The sequence below is a fragment of the Pararge aegeria genome, chromosome 19 (assembly GCF_905163445.1).
Source record: "Pararge aegeria chromosome 19, ilParAegt1.1, whole genome shotgun sequence".
NCBI lineage: Eukaryota > Metazoa > Arthropoda > Insecta > Lepidoptera > Nymphalidae > Pararge > Pararge aegeria.
The window spans coordinates 7,964,032-7,989,620 of NC_053198.1; the positions used below are offsets into that span (position 1 = coordinate 7,964,032).

Below are 25,589 nucleotides of genomic sequence, written 5' to 3' on the forward strand. Positions count from 1 at the left end.
GTCGTTGAACATTCATAGAAAAGAGACCACTTGGTAGCAAATATTTTAATGTAAGTACAGAAATAGATCCTTCTCTTACCACAAAGGAGTCATGCTATGTAAAGTTTTCGAAATGACCTAGTTATAGTAGCATATAAACTCGGCTCTCAGCGTTACAACACGTTGAAAACCATAAAAAAATACTGTTTAAAGTTTAAAATAGGTGATTGTTAGCGATAATATGAATGTCTCTATCCCATCCCTTAAATCTCTATCCCATAATAAACTAAATATGAAAACGAATTATGCTCTTTACGAAATTAAGAAGAAAACATACAACAAAAAGCCATTAACCCAAAGATGAGGAGATAATTGTAGTAACATAAATCAATGCTCCTGCCTATGCCACGGCTATGTAAGTATTATGGAGGGTAGAGGTAAGGAGGATTATCTGTGTATATGAAAAAGTGTCGTCAAAATGTATTAAATTAGGATGGCGCCACATTTGCATCAAGGTGACTCTTAAAAGAAGCGCCAAAAATATAAATATTGTTAGAGTAGGCTTGAAAAATAAACAAGGAAGTAAGGTTATATTTACCACAATATTTTGTACAACGTAAGTTGTTGAAATTCTCAATAATTAACTACTTTAGTCGATAATGACATTAAATTTTTTAACTCGGCATACTTCAATTCATCTACGATTTCTACATTCATACCATACCCTGTGCATCCACCAGCGCCATTGTGGAGGATTTTTGAACTGTCATTTAGCGCATACAACTGGACACTTTTTCAACTTTTCTCCCATATAAGATGACTCCCCTTACCTCTACCCTCCATAGTAAGTATGTGACAAATTGTAAAAATACAAAGAGAAAGATGAAAAATTCAGATGAATCATTGCATCAATATTTTAATTTAAAATGAGTATAAATTAAAATAACTAAAAAAAAAAGGGAAAACATTACTGAATAGGCTTTGCCTTAATTGTACACTATTCAAGCATAAATTATGCAATTGAATAGGCTGTACTGTCAATAATCTCTGCCTGTCCTGAAGTGGACAAATTAAAAAAACATCAAAAAAAAAATTGTCCCTTGCTTGTCACTGTCAGTCTTGCCAACAAAGAATGTCAACAAAGAATTGTATCATATTTTGTTGTTGTAAATCTTGTTGAATCATTCATTACCACATACTTATTTTAATTAGCTATTGTGTCGCGACTCGCGACGCCTTCTCTTCATTTTGTTAGTGTATATTCAGCGATGTTAGCGTCTTGATTTACCGTCATGCAGCAGTTTAAATGTTTATTAGCGATTATCTCGTGTTTACTAGTTGTTTGTTTTGGAGAAGTTAGCATTGAAAACAAAGATAAATTTCTAAATGGATTCGTCGAATATTTAAACAATTTACCTGATCAAATTTACACGTACGATGAAGGTGTACTTCTTAATGCGCAGAAAACGGTATGTCACTTTTATTTCATTTAAATTTTTTACGCAAGGTTATCAAATTCGAGACCTTAGGTATTTGTTATCTTGTCATCGTATAATTGTCATAAGTAGAATGTAATGTTCTCGCACACACAATTCATTCGCAGCAATATTTCACGTTTTCAAAATTCGACTACCGTAAATTGGTACTGATTTTTCGCAGGCAGCCTATATACCACCGTGTTCATATAATATTTCATCACCATCATCATATCAACCCATTACCGGCACAGGGCATTGGTCTCCTCCCACACCGCCGATTGGTGGACTCAACACACCTATTAAAACATTACGGAGAACTCTCAGGTATGCAGGTTTCTTCACGATGTTTTCCTTCTCTGTTGAAACAAATGGTATTTTAAACTTTAAAAAGTTAGGATTGCATGCTGGGATTCGAACTTGCTCCCCCAAAAGTGAAGGTGAAGTCCTACCCACTGGGCTATCACCTCTTCAAATTAATATTTATTTTAATTCAATAATATTAATATTGATTTACCTGTTGAATAACCCAAGAGCTGCAACTGGAAATGGATAGGCAACCTAACTTTTGCAAATTTTAGGGGCTTTATACTTTTGATTGGTATAGAATTTGTCTAATAATCAAACCAGTGAAATGATTACTATAATGAAAAAAAAAATGTAAAATTTTTGGACTGGACTGAAATTTGTTAGACAACCCATATGTTATATATTTATTGACATATTTTGTATAAAATATTGTTAGAAAACCCATATGTTATATATTTATTGACATATTTTGTATCAAATATTGTTATAATATTGTTGTTATATATGTAAAATTGTAGGATGAGGGCAGTGGATGTTATTATATTGAAGCCAGACTAAGGGTAAACAGCATCCACAACTTAGACTCTTTCAAATACCAGAAATGTTTTGCTACAATCCAAGATCTAGATGAAAATAGCATAACAATACGAGAAAATCAGTACCAGTGTGAGGATGTTGATCAGGTTACACAAACAAGTATTAGCAGTGATGATACCTTAGAGGATGTAGTCATAGATGAACAGACAACAAGAGCTACAGTTCATGAACCTATACATTTGGACAATGAAGTGCAACCAAATTCTGGAGTGAGGTTTTCTTCATTTGTTTAAAAAAAATATATTAATTAATTCCAGTTTCATGTTGTTTTTTCTGGATGAATTCCAAAACAACTAAATTGTTTTTAAAATTTTGTTGTTCTTCCTTAGTATGGATAGTTTTTATCTTAATTTGTAAATGCAATATTATTTTATTGCAAATTATTTGTTAAGTACCTAATAATTGAACAAAATACAAGAAACAACAGCAACATGTGGCTGGGTCTGCTGGTATATATAACATATAACTTGAAAAATATTATGTACATATAATTCATATAGGGATGGTTAATAATAATCAAGCTAGAAGACTTGATAAAAATCTGCTTATATTGAAGGGCTACCCTACTAAGGTAGTTCTTTGTAACAATTCTGATTAATTCAATTCAAGAAGGATTTTTTTTAATTGACCCCTGCACCAATAGTGGAAGCATACATAGCACTAGCTACAATTTATAACTGTTGAGTAGAATCAAATCTTGTTATTTTGTATACACATAAACACATCATCATACTGAAAACACCACAACATATCACATCAAACAATTCAAATCCATTGATAATGTTGTGTAAAAACAATTTATATGTTAGTTGTCCTCCGCCCGGCTAATGGCTGCAGTAACTTTAAGTGTTGGTATGATATGAGTTTTTGAGACTACAAAATATAAAGATTTTATTTGTGTGATAGTGATTAGACAGTTACCAGTTACCTTTTTCTTGATATTTCTTCAGGAATTAATTATATAATTAACTCACATAGGTTACCTCTGGTGAGGAATTCATTGCAGTACCGAGGAAAAAATATAGTGGCACTTGTATAGGCTGCTCGAGCCATGTTAATCCTCAAGCACCAGGAGTCAGCAATTTGGCTGAACTTGCTATCAAGCATTTAGATAGACATGAACCAACTATTAAGCACTCATTGCAGTCTGTGCTTGATGTGGAAAGACAAGTGCAGGTAAGTAAAATACTAATAAATTACTATAAAGTGCTGTTTAAATAACGATTTAATTATATGACTTTACTTATTTATTCTTGTAGGTAGTTAATGGCGTACGATATACCTTAACACTTCAAATAGGTTTTAATAACTGCACGTCAACCACATTTGATACCTGTTATGTTATTCAAGTATGCAAGGTGTCTATATTAGAAAAGACTTGGATAAAGCTACCTGATGGTTCAAAATATAGAGCTATTTTATCCAACAATTGCACTCAGGAATGGATATTTGGTGATGAGGGTGAATACATTCCAAACAATGTAGCACACAAGGAAAGTAATGACATTGATATCAATCCACTAACAAATGTACCTGACAAGGTAGATAACACTCCTAAACCCTATCCTGACTATGACAACATTGCTAACACTGGATCTGTAGATGAAATGCTCAAAGCTGTACATAATACTGATACACAAGCGCAAAAACAAACTGATCAATCTATTACTGAAAAGGAACTAAAAGAATTAGAGGAACAGATAATTCCCCATGATAAAATTTATGAAGCTTCTTTAACTTATCAAAATTTAAGAAAAAGTATGGAAACGCCAAATGTCAGAATGCATCAAATTTCGGAATTTCAAAGAGGAAAACCGAGTACAGATCGATCTTTTCAGTTTGAAAAACCTAAATACGAAAAAAGAAGTAGTTTGATAAGTGAAGATAGGAAAAAAGCAATTGATGATTTGATAAATTTTTTCAACTCTGCTGGGATTGATAGCGTTCATGAACACTTTTCTAGGGTAAAAAGAAGTTACGAACATCAATTAAAAGCGAAAAAACACAACTTAGTTACCTTTACCGGACCTTATATGGAACCAAATCAAAAGAATATAGAATATGTAGTCGACAGTAAAAATATGCTGGAAAATAGCAAAGTAGACATAGATGCTGTTTATTTCAGTCCTTATATAAATAATAATAGCCACAGGAAAAAAAGAGCATTAAGTGGGAAAAAAGTAAAACAGGACCCAAATTTGCCAAAATTTAAATTGTTAGCACAGGAATCGTTGCGAAAGTACCAGAAAAGACAAAATATTAATGAATCATTACATCATGACGTTACTAAAGTAGAAAAAGTTGATAAACAGTTAGTTTCAGGAACAAAGTATAGCATAGATTTTATAGCTAAACCACTTCAATGTATACAAAATGAGCAAAAAAAAATCGTATGTAATCATAGTGAAAATGATACTTTATACTGTCATACATCTATTTGGAAGCGTCCTTGGAAAGGTCGAAATAAAATTGAAGTAAATTGTAATAGATATTATGATTTAAATGTGGAAAATCATGACGATTACAGAAAGAAACGTAACGCATTAGGGCAAAACGATGTTGCTAATGATAATTATATATCACTAGCTAAACAAACGTTAGCGATGTATCAACGATTATCTAATGCCAAATATATATATAAAATTATTAAAATACACCATGTTAGTCAACAGGATATAGCAGGTACTTTGACAACGCTTGAGTTCTCAATATCCCCGACAAAATGTTTAGTTGAAAGTAGCACACTTTCTTTGCATGAGTGCAATTTGCTACCACAAACAACTGTATTACGCTGCCAAGCGGAAGTATTGAATCGCCCATGGATCGCCCAATCTGACAAGGATATTAACATTGATTGTAAAGAACAATTTACTGATGAAACCAAAAGCGGTGAACATAATGAAATTGTTAAAGATGCGTTTGAAGAGGATGTAAAAAACTACTATGCTAATCGTGCAGTAAAACATATCAACGATAAGGCCGATACAAATAATATACAAAAGCTGATTACCATTCATACTATTCAAAACGTTATAAATATGGGCGTAAATACTGTCCGAATGTATATAGAAACGGCGTACACATACTGCATACGTCATCAGGATCAAGTAGAGCTGGCACATTGTGTTGAATTATCTGGGATGCACCATAGACTCTGTTATGTTCGCTTATGGCCTTCACCTGATGATGAGTTAGTAATTGAAAGCATGGCAGTAGTATGTGATGATGAACCTGATTTTAAAAGTATAACTGGCATATCAGTTGTAGATCTTATAAAAGCTTCGTTAAAAGATATAGAAGCATCCCCAAAGACGAAGTATAAATTAGTGCACCAGGGAGAACTTAATATTATCCCCAGTCTTGATTCTCGGATACCTATCGTATTGAGTTTTATAGTTGTATCCACAAATTGTTCGAAATACGTAGATATTGACAAAAATCCTTTGTCATGTTATGTCGATACATCTAAACCTCTAAGGTCGTGTACTTCTTCTATATGGTTGGGGCCAGACAGTAAAAAAATCAAGAAAATTACTTCAACTTGTGGTCAACCTTCTAGGCAATATCGTAGTAAACGGTCGCTTTCTTTAGAGTCGACAAATAATATAACAGCTGATGAAAAAACAATACAAAACTTCGTTAAAGAATCGTTAGAAAAACTAGAAATGTCTTCATTACACAAGTATAAACAACGAGTTTTACAGATAAACAGCTATGACACAACAATAGTTAAGGGTAGATTGACAACTATAGATTTTGACGTCGGATATACGACTTGTTTAAAATACGAATGGGTCGATAATATCACGCAATGTGAATTTATAGATCATCTGCCTAGAAGACATTGCATATCCCAGATTCAGGAGCGATTGTGGTTAGATAATAGAAAGAAAATAGACGTTAATTGTAAAGATGACGATACCCCATTAGAAGCGACGATCGAATTTGAAAGCGCAGAAAATTCTATGCAACTGGCAACAGAGGCGTTGAAACATATCGAGGCAAAATATCCTCATCCAAGAAAACAGAAAGTAGTTCGAATATTCTCTTTAGATAAACAGGAAATAGCCGGTGTACACTATAGAATGAAGTTGGAAGTAGGTTATACTGATTGTCTAGCATTGAGTGTTAAAGACGATTGTAAGTTGATCAACGATGTAGCTTTAAACAAATTCTGTAGAGCTAACATTTGGGTACGTCCTTGGACTGAACATCCGCCTACTTACCGCGTTTCTTGTGATTATCAAGACGGTATAACAAATGAAATATATCATAAAATACAAACTGAGCACTTATTTTCCGATTTCTTGGCGACATATAAACCGGATTATATTAACGATCACTTGGAAATGCTAAAAAGGTATGAAATATTCCAAGATAATGTTAGAAAAATACATGAATTTAATACTCACGAGCGAGGAACTGCTAGATACGCGGTGACAAGATTTAGTGATTTAACTTATGAGGAGTTTGGACAGAAATACTTGGGATTAAAGCCAAATCTTCGCGATAGTAATCAAATCCCTATGAGGAAGGCTGATATACCACAAGTGCATTTGCCTAACGGGTTCGACTGGAGGCATTACAATGCTGTTACAGAGGTGAAGAACCAAGGATCTTGTGGAAGCTGTTGGGCTTTTAGCGTCACAGGTATGAATATCCATATTTCTGTTATTTATCCTTTATATCTTTACTCGCATAGTGCGACAACAATGGGAACAGCAGGTCAATTGGCGCAGTTGGCTGCGACACTGCTCTCTGAGTCAAAGGCTGTGAGCTCGATTCCCACAACTGGAAACATATGTTCAAAGCCAGTGCAGTTTCTACGCGATTCACATTCACTTATCTCCACTGACGCTACTTCCTATACAATTTCTAACCCGTGATTTATTTTAGAAAGCGTTGATAGCCTAGTGGATACCAAGTTCCCCGGAACGCACCCAGTGGCGTGCATAGAGGGTATGCACAGGGTATGCAGATGATATAAAATTAAGAATATCTCCAGTACGAGTTATAAAAAACATAAGGCTAGGCATTGTAACAGTTATAAGAAGCCTACTTTTAAGTATTTATAACTCGTTCTGGAGTTTTTCTTCATTTTATATCATCTGCATACCCTGTGCATACCCTCTATGCACGCCACTGAACGCACCACTAACTTTTCGGAGTTGTGTGCGTTTTTAGTTAAAGCAATTTAAATATCGCTAGCTTTAAACGGCGAAAGAAAACATCGTGAGGAAAACTGCACGCCTGAGAGTTCTGCATAACGTTCTCTTTCTCTTAACTTGGCTTGCGTAGTAGACTATGGCCTAAACCCTTCTCATTCTGTGAGGGTACCCGTGCCCTGTAGTGGGCACGGTAATGGTTTGATGATGATGATGACATATCTTTTATTTATGTTCTTTACACTACACAATAAGGAAATAAATGAGAGAAACTCAATGATTGGTTTATAATACAAAAGGCAGCCTTATCGCTTAGTAGCGATCTCTGCCAGGCAACCTTAGGACTAGGACAACATGAGCGAGAGCAAACACCGTCACTATAACTTCTGTACATGTATTGTTACACATAAAGTCGACGGCCGATTGGCGCAGTTTGCAGCGACCCTGCATTCTGATTCCTAGGCCGTGGATTCGATTCCCACTACTGGAAAATGATTGTGTGATGAGCATGAATGTTTTTCAGTGTCTGGGTGTTTATATGTATATCTAAGTATTTATGTATATCATTTATAAAAATATTCACCGGTCATCTTAGCACCCATAACACAAGCTACGCTTACTTTGGGGCTAGATGGCGATTTGTGTATTGTCGTAGTATATGTATTTATTTATTAAAAATGAATAATAAAAGTTATTCTATCAATTATTATCAATATCCAGTGTGATTTAATAAGAATACCCAGAATTATGTTTTTTTTATTGTTGAATATAACATTACTAGCTTTTGTCCGCGTTTATAATGGTATTTTGCAATTTTTTTTCCTGGGATAGAAAGAAGCCTAGATTACTCTCCGTCCTTTCAGCAATTTTTTTTACCAAAAGTCAAGTTGATTCTTTGCTTAGTTAGGGCGTAAAGCAAGCACAAACAAACAAACAAACACACTTCCGCTTTTATTTATTATTAATATTGGTAAGGATTATTATACGATACACACGTGTAAAGCCTAAAAAGCCTAAAAAAAATTTCAGTACCTAGAGTAGGTATCTTGAAATTATTCAAGGCATATAAAAAATAATAATAAAAAATAATAATATTTTTTTGCATGCAGGCAACATAGAGGGTCAATGGAAGATGCAGTCTGGCAACCTTGTGTCTCTATCAGAACAAGAGTTGGTGGACTGCGATAAACTTGACGAGGGCTGCAACGGTGGTTTGCCGGACAATGCATATAGGTATATATATATAATATAGTAACATAATTAACGGCTAATTAGCCTGACCGGGCATAGTCGCTGCTGTTTTAAGCGGATATCGATTCTGTGTTACGAGACACTTGTGAGAACTGAGACAGAAAATACGTAAGTACCTTAATCCACACGACGTTAAAGCTATGTGACACGTGAAGTCCATTGAAACCATACCGATTTATCGCCGAATTAACGTAACCATTGTTAAAACCAAAAGGAGGTTTAAACAATATTTAATTACACAAAATTTAATTTTTGTGCGTCAAATTTTTGAGGTCGGTTACGCTAATTCGAAGGTAAAGGCATCCTACTCCTATACAAGTTATACACATTTCCTAGGGCAGGCTGTGCTTTGTGCATCTATGAAGTGCACGCCACTGCTGCAAAAATATTTTTTGCATTTGATGAAAAAAATATTTTTATAATCCGACTGGTACTCGTAGTTCCAGACATAAGTGCGTTCAAATAACCAGAAAAAAAATTACACCTTTTAATTAGTAGATACAGATTATACCTCAGTAACTAATAAGGATTTACAATGGAATGTTGTCACATATTAACTATGACTAAATTTGCAATAAACAAATTATGCAGTAAACATGTTAGGAATTCATTATTAATTGGTTAAAATTGGTTACTCATTTGTTTTTGTATTGATAAGCCTCGTATTCAGTAGTACTTTAGCAAAATATATTTAGATACAAATTAGAACGCAGAACATGATTATAAAACGTTACGTGTTTCGAGATTTATTAATCTATTTTTTGACTAGAACATTTTCATTGTGTATATAATGTATATTCTCGCTAAATACATAGTCCAATTTGAAGTTGTGAGATGACAGTTTGCGTAGGCACAGACAATTTTCACCGCTCACTAATCTGCCTTTATCAGGGAAGTGTTAAGTGTTATGCATCACTATACTGTATGGCCTAATACCAAAAGAAGTAAAAATTTATTGTATTGTAGTAAAAACTTTTTAGTAAAAATACATAATTTTATGTCTGATGAATCTGACGATTGTATATATTTTGTTGACCTGCCTTAAGCAGTGGTGGGCGCTGGGAGGTCAAAGACGATTTAACCACCTCCATGAAATTTAGCATTTATTTATTATTATTTATTTATATACACTGCATTATCACTAACCACATGGTGAGATTGCATTCAAATTAAAAAAAAACAATTAATGTTTTTTTAATTATTTACTGTTAAATGTTCGTTTATAAAACGGATGTCCCCTATCCTGCTTAGGTGTAAATAAAATAAAATCCCCTGTTTTTCCACGCAATTAATAACCAATGCATTAAGTATGATGTAAGCATCGCGGCAAGGAAACTACGTCATCATTATACACACGATAGCATATAAATGTTTTCTTTCGACATTTGTTTTGGTTCAAAATAAATAACACATATCTCGTTGTCTCCGCTATTGAGCATTTTTCAGGAAATAAATGAAAAACTCTATTTACTTTGAATTTCTCGATTGGAAAGCGAAAACAATATTGAATTTTTCCTTGGTGTTCACAAAGCCGCGATAACTTTGCTGAACATTTGTACTAGTTTTTAATGTGAAATTTAAGGCTACGTCACATCAACGCGTCCAGCGTGCTTACGCGGTGGCGTAGAAAATTAAAACCAATTATAGCATGCGCCTGTTTAATCCTGCGCCTTGATTGGTCGCAATTACGCACACGCAAACATGGCACCGATGCCCATGTGAGACCTGTAAACCACCCTTCGGAATTTGATGTATTTCCAGGACTGAAAGTAGTGAAGTAGCCTATTTTACTCGCGTTTTTAAGGTTGTTTTTAAGGTTGTTAAGGTGTAAAGAAACAACAAACAAACACACTGTTTCATATATAATATTAGTTAGTATTAAGTCCGGTCGTAACTCAGCCGTGGAAACTGACATGGATACACGTTAGCGGCCGCGTGCGTGATGATTTATTGCGTATTTCTAAACCAGTCTGTGCAACGTTTGCCATACATTCGGAATTTTGCGCGAGTAAAAAGGATTTCTCGCATTAAACTGAAATATCATTCTGCACACAAAAAAACACTGTTATTTTTACTTTGAATTTCGGAAAATCACATTGGTTTAGTAGGTACTGCAAAAACATTTACTTTGTTAACAAATATTTATGGTCAAGTCAACATCTGAGGATGCTCCGGTGTCAAAGTGAAGCGTGCGTAGATAAAACATTGCCTATTTGGTTTGGGGCATAAAGATTACAGAATTTATAAATTACACCGTACCGTAAACTTTATGTTACTTTTCGCGGAGTACGATGGAATTCTGCCAAGTAACGCCTGCTTCTATCCAATATTCATTTACATCAGTTCAGCCTTTCTGGCGTGATTGAGTATTTGTTACTGAATCACGCCATCCATTCAAACTTTTGCATTTATAATATGAGGTATAGATGTTAGATTGTCTTTAGGCCACTTAAATTTAGTACCCTATATTATCTTCCGGCTGGAGTTCTTTGTTGTAAAGTAATATTGTTTTGCGAACAGTAACGTCGTGTCTTATACTCGTTTTCACTAACGGCAATTCCTAAGTAAAAAACGCCTAAACAAAGAAGATTCCGGGGCATATATTTTACCTTTCACCGATCGATTTTCACTATTAAATCAAATATACCTTACTTATCTACATGTCTGGCATGTTGTGTTTGTATTATCATATTTTTTAATATGGTTATATATAATTTAGATTCAGTTAAATATAAATTCGGTTTAACAAAAACCGAATTTATACTTTTTTTTATCTGTCAAGTGTCAGTTTACGAGTCCATAAACTTTACGATCCGAAGAATCGGTATGGTAACTTTAAATGGCTCCTAACGTCGTTAGTCATCACTTAGGAGTTCGTAAAACGTTTTATTCTCTAGGAATAACCTAAATCACTAGGCATCCAACCAAGGTTATTCCTAGGATTTGTGAAAACGGGCAAAAGGACCTAAAATAAATGCACAAAATTGGTTTTACTAATCATGTCGTTAAGTTTTTGGTGTTTGGGATATTTCTTTCAAACAGGTACATCATTTTCTCTCAGTGCGCGAACCTGACTCGCTCTTGATTACTTTTCTCACAGAGCCATTGAGCAGCTAGGGGGTTTGGAGACTGAGAATGACTATCCGTACGAGGGAGAAAATGACAAGTGCGCCTACAATAAGACCCTCTCCAGAGTTCAAATCAGTGGCGCAGTCAACATCTCCTCCAACGAGACAGATATGGCCAAGTGGCTGGTGAAAAATGGACCTATATCTATCGGTAAGTGCAGTCGTCTTATGGCTCTGGTCGAACGTGGTCGCTAACTATGGGTCTCATTAAAACTAGAATTACCAATAGCTCAAAGAGTCGCGAAGATAAAGTGGCTGTGGGCGGGGTGAATATCTCTGAGACGGACGATCCAATATCCAATGGACGTTGGGGTCCTAAGGTGCCTGAACGGCGACCTCGCGACCCAGGCGACCGTTAAACGCAACGTTGATAGACGCCAACAAGATGGGCGGATGATATCAAGAAAATCGCTGGGAGCCGCTGGAACCATGCGGCACAAGACCGTAGTATTTGGAACTCCCTTCACAAAACCTATGTCCAGCAGTGGACGTCCATTGGTTGATACGATGATGATGATGATGAAGTGTAACCAAGTCTTAATATTTTTTATTGTCGTAATGTTATATTGACCACTCAGATAACTTTAACTACGTGACCAAATTACATGCTGTTAAGGTCAAGGTTTATCTTCATAAGATTAGTTCTCTTTTTTTGTATGGATTAACATTCTATGCCTGACGATTGAAAATACGATTTTAATTTTATCGTCTGCATATTTTTGCGACCAACCGCGTACCTGGATCCTCTCTGGATTATTTAATAACCGCCACCTATCTGTTTAAAAGACAAGTCAGTATTTGTAAGACAACATATTAGTCTTTATAAACAAAAAGTGGACATAAACAGTCGACTTACAAGAAATGGTCATAAATTAGTGTAATCTGCATATCGTCTGCGTAAGGTACAGGGATCATTTGTGGGATTGAGTATACGCTTTTATAATATGATTCCTAAGGTGATTTTGGACCTGCCAATGCACAAGTTTAAAGAATTTGTTAAAACACATTTATTAGAGCGAGGTTACTATACAATTGATGAATTTTTTAATGACAAGGTTGCTTGGAAGCATCCGGCTCCGCTTTCAGCTCTCACAAGATAGAAAAATGAATGTTAAAATGCAAAATGTAAATTGTTGATGTTGGAAAAGAGCAACTGCTGAGTTTCTTGCCGGCTTCTTCTCGGTAGAATCTGCCTTCCGAACCGGTGGTAGAATCACTACAAACAGACAGACTTGACGTTTCAAAAGTGCTTATATTAGGCCTACTTGAAATAAATGAATTTTGAATTTTGAATTTTGAATTTTAAAAGGGTAAAGTGGTAATCACCTTTATTTTGCAAAAGTGAGTAACAGAATCTCAAAAGACTGTTCCATGTTATCCTAATATCCACCTTGCAACTTCAATCCCATACGCACATTTCATGTGGTATGGAGCTGTCGTATTCTTTAAACGGTTAAAAATCTATTTTTATAAAAGAAAGTTGTGCTAGTTACACCATTTTACGAACGATTAGAACGGCTAGACCAATTTTTATGATATTTGATTTTTTGGATTATTCTTAGTCCGGAATAGGATAAAAAGTATTAAAATATAGTGTTCATAAATAGAACTGTTTGGCGGTACGAAGTTCGCGGGGACAGCTAGTTTGTAATAAATTTAAGAAACAAACGTAGATAGCATTACGAAAATCATATGTTCAGTTCTTATTAAGGAGTTAGGGTAAACCCCAATAAATTTTCAGGTTTTCCTGATGACCTTGAGCAATACTAGGGCATTAAGTAAACATTATTATCAATATCATTGAAGATTATAAAACATAAATTAAATAAATAATTGGGTCAGTTTATAACGAGAACAATAAAATTTAATTATAATTCAATAGGATAATATTATAATTAATGACGCGTTTACATTGATAAGTGATGTTGTTACTGAATTATTAAATTATTGCATTTAATATTAGAATCAAAAATGGCTTTGAAGAAGCGTGTCTCAGCACTGAGCCCCTATTTCTTACGGGACCCTGTGCCCACCGCTGGGTTATTCAAAACCTGAGAATAATGATGACAATAGTGGCAGAGTTCGAATTCCAGCACGCACCTCTCACTTTAGTTATGTGCGTTTTTTAAGCGATTAAAATATCACTTGCTTCGACGGTGAAGGACATTGTGAGGAAACCTGCGTGACTGAGAAATTCAAAATTCAAAATTCATTTATTTCAAGTAGGCCTAATACAAGCACTTTTGAAACGTCAAGCCTGTCCGTGTGTAGTGACTCTACCACCGGTTCGGAAGGCATATTCTACCGAGAAGAAGTCGGCAAGAAACTCAGCAGTTGCTCTTTTCCAAGAGGGTTCTGCATAGTATTCTCGAAGGTGTGTGGAGTCCACCAATACGCACTGCGCCAGCTTAGTAGCTTGCGGCCGTAACCCCTTCTCATTGTTGGAAGAGACTCGTGGGCCGTGAAGTAGTCCGGTAATGAACTCATAATAATGATAGTAGTCATAGACCAAGTTTTTTAAGAACAGTTTTTATGAAGTTTTAGTACCTTATATTTATATTGTTTTGATTTGGTTTAAGGTATAAATGCTAACGCAATGCAGTTCTATGTTGGCGGTGTATCGCATCCATGGAGATTGCTCTGCAGTCCGAAAAATCTTGATCATGGAGTTCTCATTGTTGGCTACGGCGTGAAAGGTATTTTAAACATTATTTTTTTATTTTTTTCATGATTTAATTTCTTAAAGCCGATGAATTTTTTTTTGTGTATCAAAAACCGGTTATCCTTAGGAATAACCACATCGATTCACACAACTGAAATTTAAAAATATAATAATTTTTATAAATATATCACAAACTAAGGGGATTAAAATCGGTCAAAATGGTTCATGTATAATGTGTTCTGAAACGTTTTCCCGTGTGCAATCATAGATGGCGCGGTGCTACTTTCAAAGTTATCAAAGGCATCACTTTCTTCTCCGACACAGATCTGTCAAGTTTATTTAGTATTTGCTTTTATACCGGTAATATCATTCGTTACCTTGAAGCTGTGATATTGTTATTTGTTTAACTGTATCCACATATATATAATAAAAATATATCGCACTTCTGATATCTTCTTTGTCAATTACTATAATTGTATTGTGGAACTTTTATAACTAGCCGTTGCCCGGGACTTCGTGTATAAATCAACACAAATATCAACTATAAATGTACCAAATTTCACTCATTTTTTCGGGTTGCCCGCAACAACTGACATACAGACAAACAGTCAAATTCCTATAATTGCATGTTTACGATCTATTGCTTATTTCTAACGTCTTCCAGTTATCTATTTCGCAAAACTTTTTAATGCAGAGACACAGCTAGTATACGGTTTTATTGTATGTACTTAGTAGGTAAATTGATATATTAAAAAAAAAGTTATAATACACAAATATCATCTACAGGGTTTATTGCAAAACATTGCTTGGACAGATATTTTCTTATATTTAAACGATCACTAAGTTACACAGACTACTGATTTTATACCCTCTTTGAAGTCTTTGAGGACATTTTAAATTCCCTTATTTCGCCTGTCTCTTACTTGAATTATAATCAACGTGTATTTTTTTCAGACTACCCTCTTTTCCACAAGCGGCTTCCATATTGGATAATCAAGAATTCGTGGGGCTCTGGCTGGGGAGAGCAAGGCTACTATCGCGTGTACCGAGGAGACGGCACGTGTGGGGTCAACCAGATGGCAAGCAGTGCAGTTATATAGTTAGAGATTAGCGAGACCAGCGGAATGATTACGTATCTGTTTTGTTTATTTATTGTGTGGAAAAGTGACGTTTGACAGCGGTGATTGCAACATTTACGCCTTTCGCAAGACCGTCGCGAGATACGTAATCACCCAGCCGGTCCAATGATGTACGTATATACAGTCGCAAAATTACGTGATTGGATATTTGGATGCATATCTCCGTTAAGTTTTATGCTAAGAAAATATGGAAGCGGCATCTTATATATTTTTTAAATTAAATCTCTGTATGCTGACAAATCTCAGAATGCGTGCTACGGGATGTACTTTCTAAAATTATTTCTACATGAGAGAATAAAATTTAGCTAAGTAAATATAACGATCATACCCCTTATGATTTTTAATAAAATTATTAATTTAAAAGGAGTCGCTTTTATACTAACACAGCATTGAACTAGCTGTTTAACTTTTGATATAAGTATATATTCGCAATTTTAAGCAATTAAAATATAACGAAGTAAAACATCGTGAGGAAACCGGCATGCCTGAGAGTTCTCCATAATGTTTTCAAAGGCGTGTGAAGCCCACCAATGGGAACAGGGCTAGGTGGTGCCGTCTAAACCCTTCTTACTGTGGGAGCAGACTTGTAATGGGCCGTTAATGGGTTGTTAAGATGATGAGAAGATATACATCCGAATATCCGATCCCTAGTGATAAAATATGCCACAAATTTTTGGCATGGCACGGAACAACGACAACGATATTATTATAATTTATGATAATTTCTAGAAATTTTTAACGTAAACCTAAAATATACACACATACCCTTATCATATTTTAGTTCAAATGTTAGATGTAAAAAAATGCTGATAATACGTTAACCTTAATAATCGCCCGTGGACTTTAAACAATAATAATTCAAGGTTGTTGCCGTCTTAATTCGTTTAACGCCAAATTTAGTTCATGTAAGCTAAATCCTCGATATAAGGTATTGAGGATTTAGCTTATAAGGTTAAGCCTCTCTTCCCTCTAAAGTAATATAGCCCTCAATATAAGGTTACCCCAAATGCAAAACCCAGTTTTTGAAAACATTTCTCGTATAAGTAAAAGTAAATTAGTAAATTATGAACTGTTTGGGATTTCTTTAACGCCAAAAACATATTTATTTGGGGAAACCGAATTGAATACGTAGTGAATAAAATAAAAGTAACCTAACCTAACACTTTATTCTTATGATTTCTTATCTCACTTTAATAATAATTTTCATAGTTTAATAGATAGAATAACTCGTTCATTTTTTATTTTAAGTTTATTAATTGTTTTTAATATACTCATTTTTGTTCTGTTACGTAATTCAACAATAAGACTAAGCGACCAATACTTTTTTACTTTATAGCGTCCGAGAGAAAAAGAAAGATATACTAGTGGCGATCTATCGTATAAAAATCTCTAGACTGGATTAAATAGTGTAAAAGTAGTGCTGTCCTTTTCACAATGTTCGCCTTGGAAAAGGAGAGCACTATTTTTAGACATGTCAATTAAGTTTAGGTCCAACTGTCCAACTGTAGCGTTTAAAAGAATTGGTAACTAAATTAACTTCCTTCCTAGTCCTTTTCTCTCGCAGGCAATTAATTTTGAAATTGTTGTTTTTTATATTGCCTTCCTAGCCTTTGACTTCTGTGCCATATTCATTACTATAACCCTAAAGCCATGTCCATCCACAATCCACATACTATATGACATTTGTCCTATCCGATCACCGTTTCAAGCTTCCTATCTCATCGCCGTTAATCGGTACCATATGATCGGTGTTTATATCGTGTGTGTTTTTCTATCAAGGAATTTAAAGTCAAAGTCAAAGTCAAAAAATATCTTTATTCTAGTAGATAGCATTTATGATGCGTCGGTAAATAACATGAAAAATGTGTACATGGTAGTGAGATGATGGCGATAAACATATTCGTAAATATAAAATAAAGCTGGTTCGAAACGCTTTCTAAGAAAAAGTTCACAAAAAGCCTGCTGGTTGTTCTTGTTTGTTATCACCATCTCACATCATTTAAAATAATTAGAAGCATGGTAAGAGCTTAATAATAGAATAATTCACACCCAAGCTTTTTTATCAGTTACGTAAATCCTTTATATTATAATAAGACTCTATAAGCTTACGTTTAATACAAACTTTGAACTTTTTAAGAGACGTAAAAAATAATAAACATTACATATATCTTCATAAACCTGATACTCTATACCCATCTCAATCTCTCGTAGGATCTCGTTGCGAAATTTCGTTGTTTCATTTTATTCGTGTTTACCGGTAATAACCGATTTGGAGCAGACGAAGTTGCACGGGTCAGCTAGTACATTATAATATGGACAAGACTTTATATTTTCTGTCGTTTTCATGCGCTACATATTCGTATTCTTCTTCTTCTCAGTCGGTTCGCTCTTGTCAGAGCGGTCGTGGTCGTCATTTAAGGGTTGTGGCACGCTTAACTATTCGTCGCCACTCCTCTCTGGCAGCTGCCTTTCTTGCACACTCATGTAAGGGGACAGCCACTGCAGCCTTTATTTGGTCAGCCCATCTCATGGGCGACCTTCCGCGTGATCTGGTGCCCTCAATTCTTCCTTGGACAACCAGACGTTCAATGGAGTAGTTGTCTCTTCTGGATACGTGACCAAAGAACGTGAGAATACGAGCCTGTACTATGGAGGATAGACGTTGCGTGATGCCGAGTTCTTCAAGAATGGCCTTCTTGGTCCGGAATGCATTCCAAGGTATTCTTAACATTCTTCTCCATATTCGTATACCATTTGCTATTATTTTGTTCGACTCGAATCTCATGCTAAACCAAATCACTTTTCGCTAGGTAGTTTTAATAACGTAACTACTTTTAAACCTGCCTAGATATTTTTTGTACTGCTGAGGTATTAATGATGCGAAATATTTACTATAAAGTCTCACAGTACTTTAAGATTATGAGGAACGTTTCTGAATACGCTACTAATAAGAAAAGCTACTAATTGTGCTACTAAAATGTACGAGGAACAATGTTTTTTATAGTTTTCAGGTTCACCTGCTTTACTTAATGATACTCGACATAGTGTTACTTAAAATGCTTTTGTATATTTTATTTAGGATAAGGCATAAAGTTTTTATATAACAGTTGCGAATAAGTTCACAGTTTTAATTAATAAAATGATTTTGTATATTTGTTTTTTTTTTTAAAACCAAAAGCGATTATAGCATATAGAATGAGTTCGATATCCGTCACGAACCTCTAACTTTTCAGAGTTACGAGCGATTTAAACAATTAAAGCTGGTTTTAACAGTGAAATCTGCATGTCTAAGTACTTCAGAATGTTCTCAGAGGCGTGTGATGTCTGCCAATCCGCACTCGGTCAGCATTGTGGACATCTACGGCCTAAACCCTTGCCCTTCTGTGAAGAAATCCGTGCCGGTAATGAAATTAAAAAAAAATTGTTCTCATTTAAATTAAGAACAAAAGCTTTTCAATGCAAATAACACGATGACACTCGAGTGGACTCGAGCGTGTTTTCCATTGACTTGAATCACGATAGATATGTGTTGTTGAATTTTCTACAATATCTTGTGTCTCATAACAATGTTGCAGCTTAGACTCCTATCGATGCTGTATCTTTTTTTTAATAGTGTAGCGGACACGAAAATAAAAACAATATTGGAACAATAAAATATTTTAATAACTTTTCAACACAAACAGTATCGAAGGCTACGTTTACAAACACGCGGTAAATGCTTCCACGATTTTCCGTGATAAAAAGTATCCTATTAAAAGTCCGCGGCTCCGATATGCCAACATTTAATGGCCTTGGCTCGGATATGTCAGCAATTTCTATTTTTTTAAGTAAACCCGGACTGACTGGAATCTCAACTGATGGTAAGTGATGATGCGTTTTAACGTAGTAACGGGCTAACCTGTTAGAGGTGTGGTAGTTATATTAAGCCCACAGCCGCAATCGGTTTGTACGCGACGTTGTACCGCAGCACTAAATCGCTTGGCGGCTCGTCTTCGCCAGCGGTAACTGGCTGGCCAGATCAAACCAGAGAAAATTCAGAATTAATAAATTCCAAATAGCCCCTGTCAGGGATCGTATCTCGGTCTGACTTATAAGATCATAGCGATTAGCGATGCGATAGAAAGGTCATCATTAGTACCAAATTATCGAGATCAAATAAATAACCAGACATACACATATTTTCGGTCGTAGGGCGAACTACAAAAATAAGAACTCATAAATAATTTTAAACATTAAAATTCATGTTACAAACTCTTCAGAAATTGTCACTGTTGTATTTTATCTGCATATTTATGCAGCTTAACCCCATTTGGGGTGTACATTCGCCGCCCTACTTCCGCGGCCTCGGCGCACAATACCCAGACACCTAGTACTACAGTTACACGTAGGCTAACTGTTTTAAATTAATCCAAACCGGGACACGAACACACCAACCATTTTTTTATTTATCAAACGACCTTCCAAAATGTACTTTATACTATACGCACATTTCGCTCCGACACCGGAGCATCCACTAATTGCTAAGTAATGTGAGAGTGGGATTTTCCAAAAGAATAACAATTCTTATAAGAATAAATATGTTTCCCGCGTTCTTCCTAATACGTTAATGACGTATTTTTTACTTAATACCGTGGGAACCGTTTCTTTTGATAAAAAGTAGCCTATGCCACTTACTGCCCTTCCTTTTAACTAACTCCATGCAAAAAGATCAAAATGATTGGTTGCTTAGTTCGGGCGTAAAGCAAGGACAAACAGACACTACCGCATTTATGACATTGATATGGTACGAGTAGCTAATACAAACATGCTTGCAAGTGTATACGTCTTCGCACGTACCTGTATTGAAATAAACTAATTTGGCAGGTTTAAAATCATGGCTGCTCGTTTATATTTATTTCTGCGTTGTGAAAATGATGGGCTGTCAATTGAGTTTAAAAATATTTTTGAACCACAGAATTGGCACAATTAACTGTATGGAAGAAAAATATTCGAAGTTAGTATCAGATATACCACCGAGATAACTTAGCGAGTCCTATAGCTCGGAGAACCAACAGATGTCGGGATTCCAAGGTGCTGTAATGGCGACCCCGCAGCGGTAAACGCAGCGTTGGTCGAGCCCCACCGAGGAGGACAGACGACATCAAACGAGTCCTTGGGAGCTGTTGTACCTAAGCAACACTAGACCGTGGTATTTGGAACTCCCTACAAAAGATACAACAGTTGACTTCAATCGGTTGAAGTGATGTTGATGATGTTGATCAGATTGAAGACGCAAAACACGCGTTTCCGCGTATAAAAGCGGGAAAGTCCGAGGAAATCCAGACTGTTGGCCGACCTGGCGGTACAGCCACCAGACATTCAGCGCTTCGTCTAGGCGCTTTATTGAATTACGAACTACACGGATACCAATTGAATTACGTCATACACTAACTTTATAAACTGGATCGATTTGTGAGGACCTTATTCTTATTTTTCTTATAAGCATGTACCCACACAATGTTTTTGCAAAACATTGTTTTTGCAAAACATTGTGTTCGAAAAACTTATTACATAAGTAGGTACCGACTTTGTTAATTTTTTACTCTTACGCCCGTTTTCACTGACGACTGACAAGTCACAAGTATAGTGCATTTACGTTTCACCAAAAGATTTTTACCAACTTTAGATGGCGCCTTAGGATTACAAAAGAGTTCTTTAAACGTTTGTTTCTCTAGGAATCACCTAAATCACTAAGCATTCGATTAATGCAATTCCTATATTTTGTAAAAACCGGAATTATTCTAAAACGGCGATATAAAGCTATGTTAGTTAACTGTATAGCTGATAGCTGATTTGTACAATGAACTTCAAAATAAGATAGTAACATATTAAACCAATGGATTTGTAATTATTTTTGTGTTTGAAGGGTATCTTAAAGGAGTATAAATATGGGGCCCAAGACTCTGCTCTGCCTACGAAAGTCACGTCTCCAACAGTGGCCGTCGATCAGTTGATTTAATAATGACGATGACGCTTTTAACTCATTTGTGTAGTTGAATAGATAAATAGAATTGTCAAAGGGTCAGCATCTTAGCCACCATGCCTTGCTGCGGTATTTTCGAAGACGCTTCTGATTTTATTTTAATTTATTTAGGCACTAAAGGTTATTTTAGGTTATAATTGCTATTTTAATTTTTTTTTATTCCACTAGAAGTTAGCTCTTCAATGCAATCGCACCTGGTAGTAGGTATTAAGTGATGATGGAGTCTAACATGATAGCAGGGTAACCTGTTAATCGGTTTCTACGTGTCAACGTACCGGCCACGCTAAGTCGCTTAGCGGCACGTCTTTGTCGTTAGGTTGGTAACTAGCCACGACCGAAGGCCCAACTTTTTCCGAAATCGCCCCTAGCAGGGATCGATCCCGGGACCTCCAACTTAGAACCGCAGTGCTCACCGATGCGCCAGGGAGACCGTCAAAATTAATATTATATATGATATATTGTATAGCCGATAACTAAAAGTCAAAAATTTCTTTATTCAAGTAGGCCCATAGGTGGCACTTTTGATGCGTAAATAAGAATTACACGGTAGTGAGATGATGGCGATAACCACATTCGTAAACTGAAAACTAAAGCTACGAGGGTTCCAAACGCGTCCTGGTCTAAGAAGCCCACAACAAACTTAGCGGGGTGTTTTTTTTTGTTATCAGCATCTCACAATGTCATTAGAAATTATTAGAAGAGCAACCTGATGAGAGCAATAATTCACACCCAAGCTTTTTTATAGATTACGTAGTCCTTTATACTATAATAGGACTTTTCCCTTAAAAGGTACCTACATTATAGCTATTAGAGTTAGCATTATCGTAGAAATTCTATCTCCTATATAACAATTTATGTATGCATATATGTCTGTATAAGTGTTTATATTAATATAAGATATTATTGTATTAAATGATAAAATGTATTATTGACGGCTGATAGTCACAGTTACCCTGCTTTGTGAGTCCAAGGCTATATGTTCGATTCACACAACTGGATAATGTTTGCGTGATGAACATGAATGTTTTTCAGCTACCATCTTAGACTGCATCATCACTTACCAGGTTATATTGCAGTCTAGAGCTAACTTGAAGTGGGTTAAAAAACATAAAAGAAAACTTTCTTATTACTTACTTACTTACCTATAATAATAAAGTTGCTACCACCTGCCTATTATTATTTTGTAGCGGCGCAATGCATAATACTTTCTAAACCAAATTAAAATGAAACCTCTGCAAGAGCTTTTTGTTATTGTACTACCACTTGATGAATTAAAAAGTAGTGGAATTCACAAGAGCAGTTTACCCGCCTGGAGCGGGGCGTAAAATTGCACTTTCACCTCCACGGCGCACAAAAGAATTTTATAAAAATCAAATGGAGAGTATTTCTTCTTACAAACTGTTTGTAAGAATGATGTAGTTTTTGAAGTTATACTTCTTTTGGCGCGTTAGGGAGAAATTATGAGAGTAAATTTTTACGATGCGAGCGCACACCGTCACAAAAAAACGACACCCTGAAGTTAGCTATACGGTTTGACTGTGTACACTTTCAATTGCGGGCGCATTCCGATGATTCAATTGATTCAATGGTTTATAAATCTCAAATTTTAATATTGGTTGTCCGATAATGAGTCTAATAGTATTCCAAATTTAATTATGTTTATTATGTCCATTTCTTTAATTATATAGAATTTTTTTTTGTATTATATAAATAAACTTTATTTAACTAACTGGCATTGCGTTATATTAAAACTTTCAATGTTTTGAATACCTTTTTCTTCGAACGTAGAATAAGGCGAACGATGTAATTTTTGAAAAGGTTTTAAATTTTTATCTCGTTACGCCGAAGGAGTATATACTTCTAACGCGTGTACATAAGTACCCTCCCTTTTTTTTGTATTGCACTACAAGTTAACGTTTGACTGCAATCCCGCCTAATGGTAAGTAATGATACAGTCTGAGATGAGATGAATTTACCTCATACCTGTATGGTTTCTGTACGGCATCGTACCGAAAAGCTAAATCGCTTGACGGGACTTCTTTGTCACCCACCAGACAAGACCAAAGATAATTCCTAAACTAAATTTGAATATTGCCCCCGCCGGAAATTGAACCACTTACAAGACTACAGCGCTCACCACTGCGCCAGGAGGGAGACTATGTATAAACCGCTTTAAGTAAGAAACCTCGTTGTTCGTTAGGTATCTAAGAAGTAATTTACCGCTGCACTCTAATTAAGTATCCACCTACTGCTTCTACCTCAGAAACTATCCGTGGAGTTTTTCAACCGAATTCCAAAATGAGGCTAGGTTATCCTAATATTTTTATTTAATTTTTTATTATTTATGTACCATAAATTGTGATTGTGAACATAAGATACATCAAGTGTCCAAAGGAAAGCTTATCTCTGTAAGAGATCTCTTCCAGCTGGATGTGAGTAAGATGATTTAATTGTGGTATAGGTCAAATAAAGGTACAATATACTACATAATAACTACTAAGGATATGCAATATATCTTAATATTAACAAAATTCTACATACTAATATAATGAAGTAAAATTTGAAGATATACAAAATACATAAAAATAATATAATAAATATTTCCATTTCTCCATATATAAAAATGTTATGTTGGCTTGTGTACGCTTCAAAAACTCAAAAAGTTCTGTACCGATCGAGCTCAAATTTTAGCATGATGTATAATAATAACGCATCAAGGATTATTTTTATCTATTTTTCTCAACCATTCAATCATAATGTGCCACAGCGAAGCGTGGCAGGGTACAGCTAGTATCTTATACATATATTTTTTGTGTGCGTGTGTATGTCACTGAAATCCTCCTAAACAGCCGGACCGATTTTTTTGGTATGTGTTTGGGTGGATGGTTTAGATTCCCAAATCAGCCCGACAGATGGCACTGGGGTCCGCTAGTATATATGTATAAATAATATATATCTATACTAAGTAAACAGTACAGTTTTATGTACTTTATTATAATTCTTTTTATTTCGCGTGCCATGCTCATATACCGTGTTGCGACGGCAGCTGAATACAGTTGTCACCAACCCTACTCTTTCCGCGGGTGTCGTACGAGGCGACTAACGGTTAATTTACTGCGATCACCAACTCGTCTGCCCAGCGCAGTGATTATGGGCAAACCCGCCGTTGGGAGAGGCCTTTAATGTATATTCTCTAAGAATCTAGCAACGAACTGTTATAGGATATTGATGAAGATGACCATGCCCCTAAGTGAACACTGTTGGACGGCTCATACTTTTTGGGAATATTTTTGTTGGTATTAGGTTATTTCTACAAGCTTTATATTCAAAGTCAAATATTTCTTTATTAAAATAGGCACAAAGATGGCACTTTTGATGCGTACATTACATGGAATATATGACATAGTGAGTTGATGGCGATAACTAAATTCGTCAACTTAAAACTAAAGCTAAGAGGGTTCCAAACGCGCCCTTGTCTAAGAAGAAGCCCACAACAAACTTAGCCGGTTGTTATTTTTTTGTTTTCACCATCTCACATTGTTTTTAAAACTATCAAAGAAGCAACCTAGTAAGAGCAATAATTTACACCCAAGCATTTTTTTCGACGTTCTATAATTGGATACTATATTAGCTTCACCTGTATATACGTATGTTGGTAACCAAACAGTCTGCTATCGTTCAGACTTTGTAGATATATTGAGAACCGATGACAAAACACAAATTTGATAAGATTATTGCATTTTTCAATTTGAAAAATAAGATTTTTGTTAATTAATATAATTTTCATCAATGAATGAATGAATGAATACACTTTTATTGTACACCACAAAAACATAATTATAGTAAAATTATAAATAAAAAT

The 25,589-nt window shown here is 35.3% G+C and overlaps 1 protein-coding gene across 2 annotated transcripts; it reads left to right on the top strand.

Moving 5' to 3' along the window:
- The first annotated feature begins 1,122 nt into the window (after positions 1 to 1,122).
- On the top strand, positions 1,123 to 18,068 carry LOC120631958. Of its 2 annotated transcripts, none has more exons than XM_039901670.1 (8): positions 1,123 to 1,448; positions 2,282 to 2,569; positions 3,339 to 3,536; positions 3,620 to 7,010; positions 8,635 to 8,758; positions 11,877 to 12,055; positions 14,484 to 14,600; positions 15,521 to 18,068. In XM_039901670.1, exons 1-8 carry the CDS (start codon positions 1,272 to 1,274, stop codon positions 15,664 to 15,666), a joined length of 4,620 nt encoding a protein of 1,539 aa, XP_039757604.1. In that variant the 5' UTR covers positions 1,123 to 1,271; the 3' UTR covers positions 15,667 to 18,068. The 2 variants fall into 2 exon arrangements, with proteins under 2 accessions (XP_039757604.1, XP_039757605.1); XM_039901671.1 differs by having other exon boundaries at positions 2,282 to 2,446.
- The last annotated feature ends 7,521 nt before the right edge of the window (positions 18,069 to 25,589 follow it).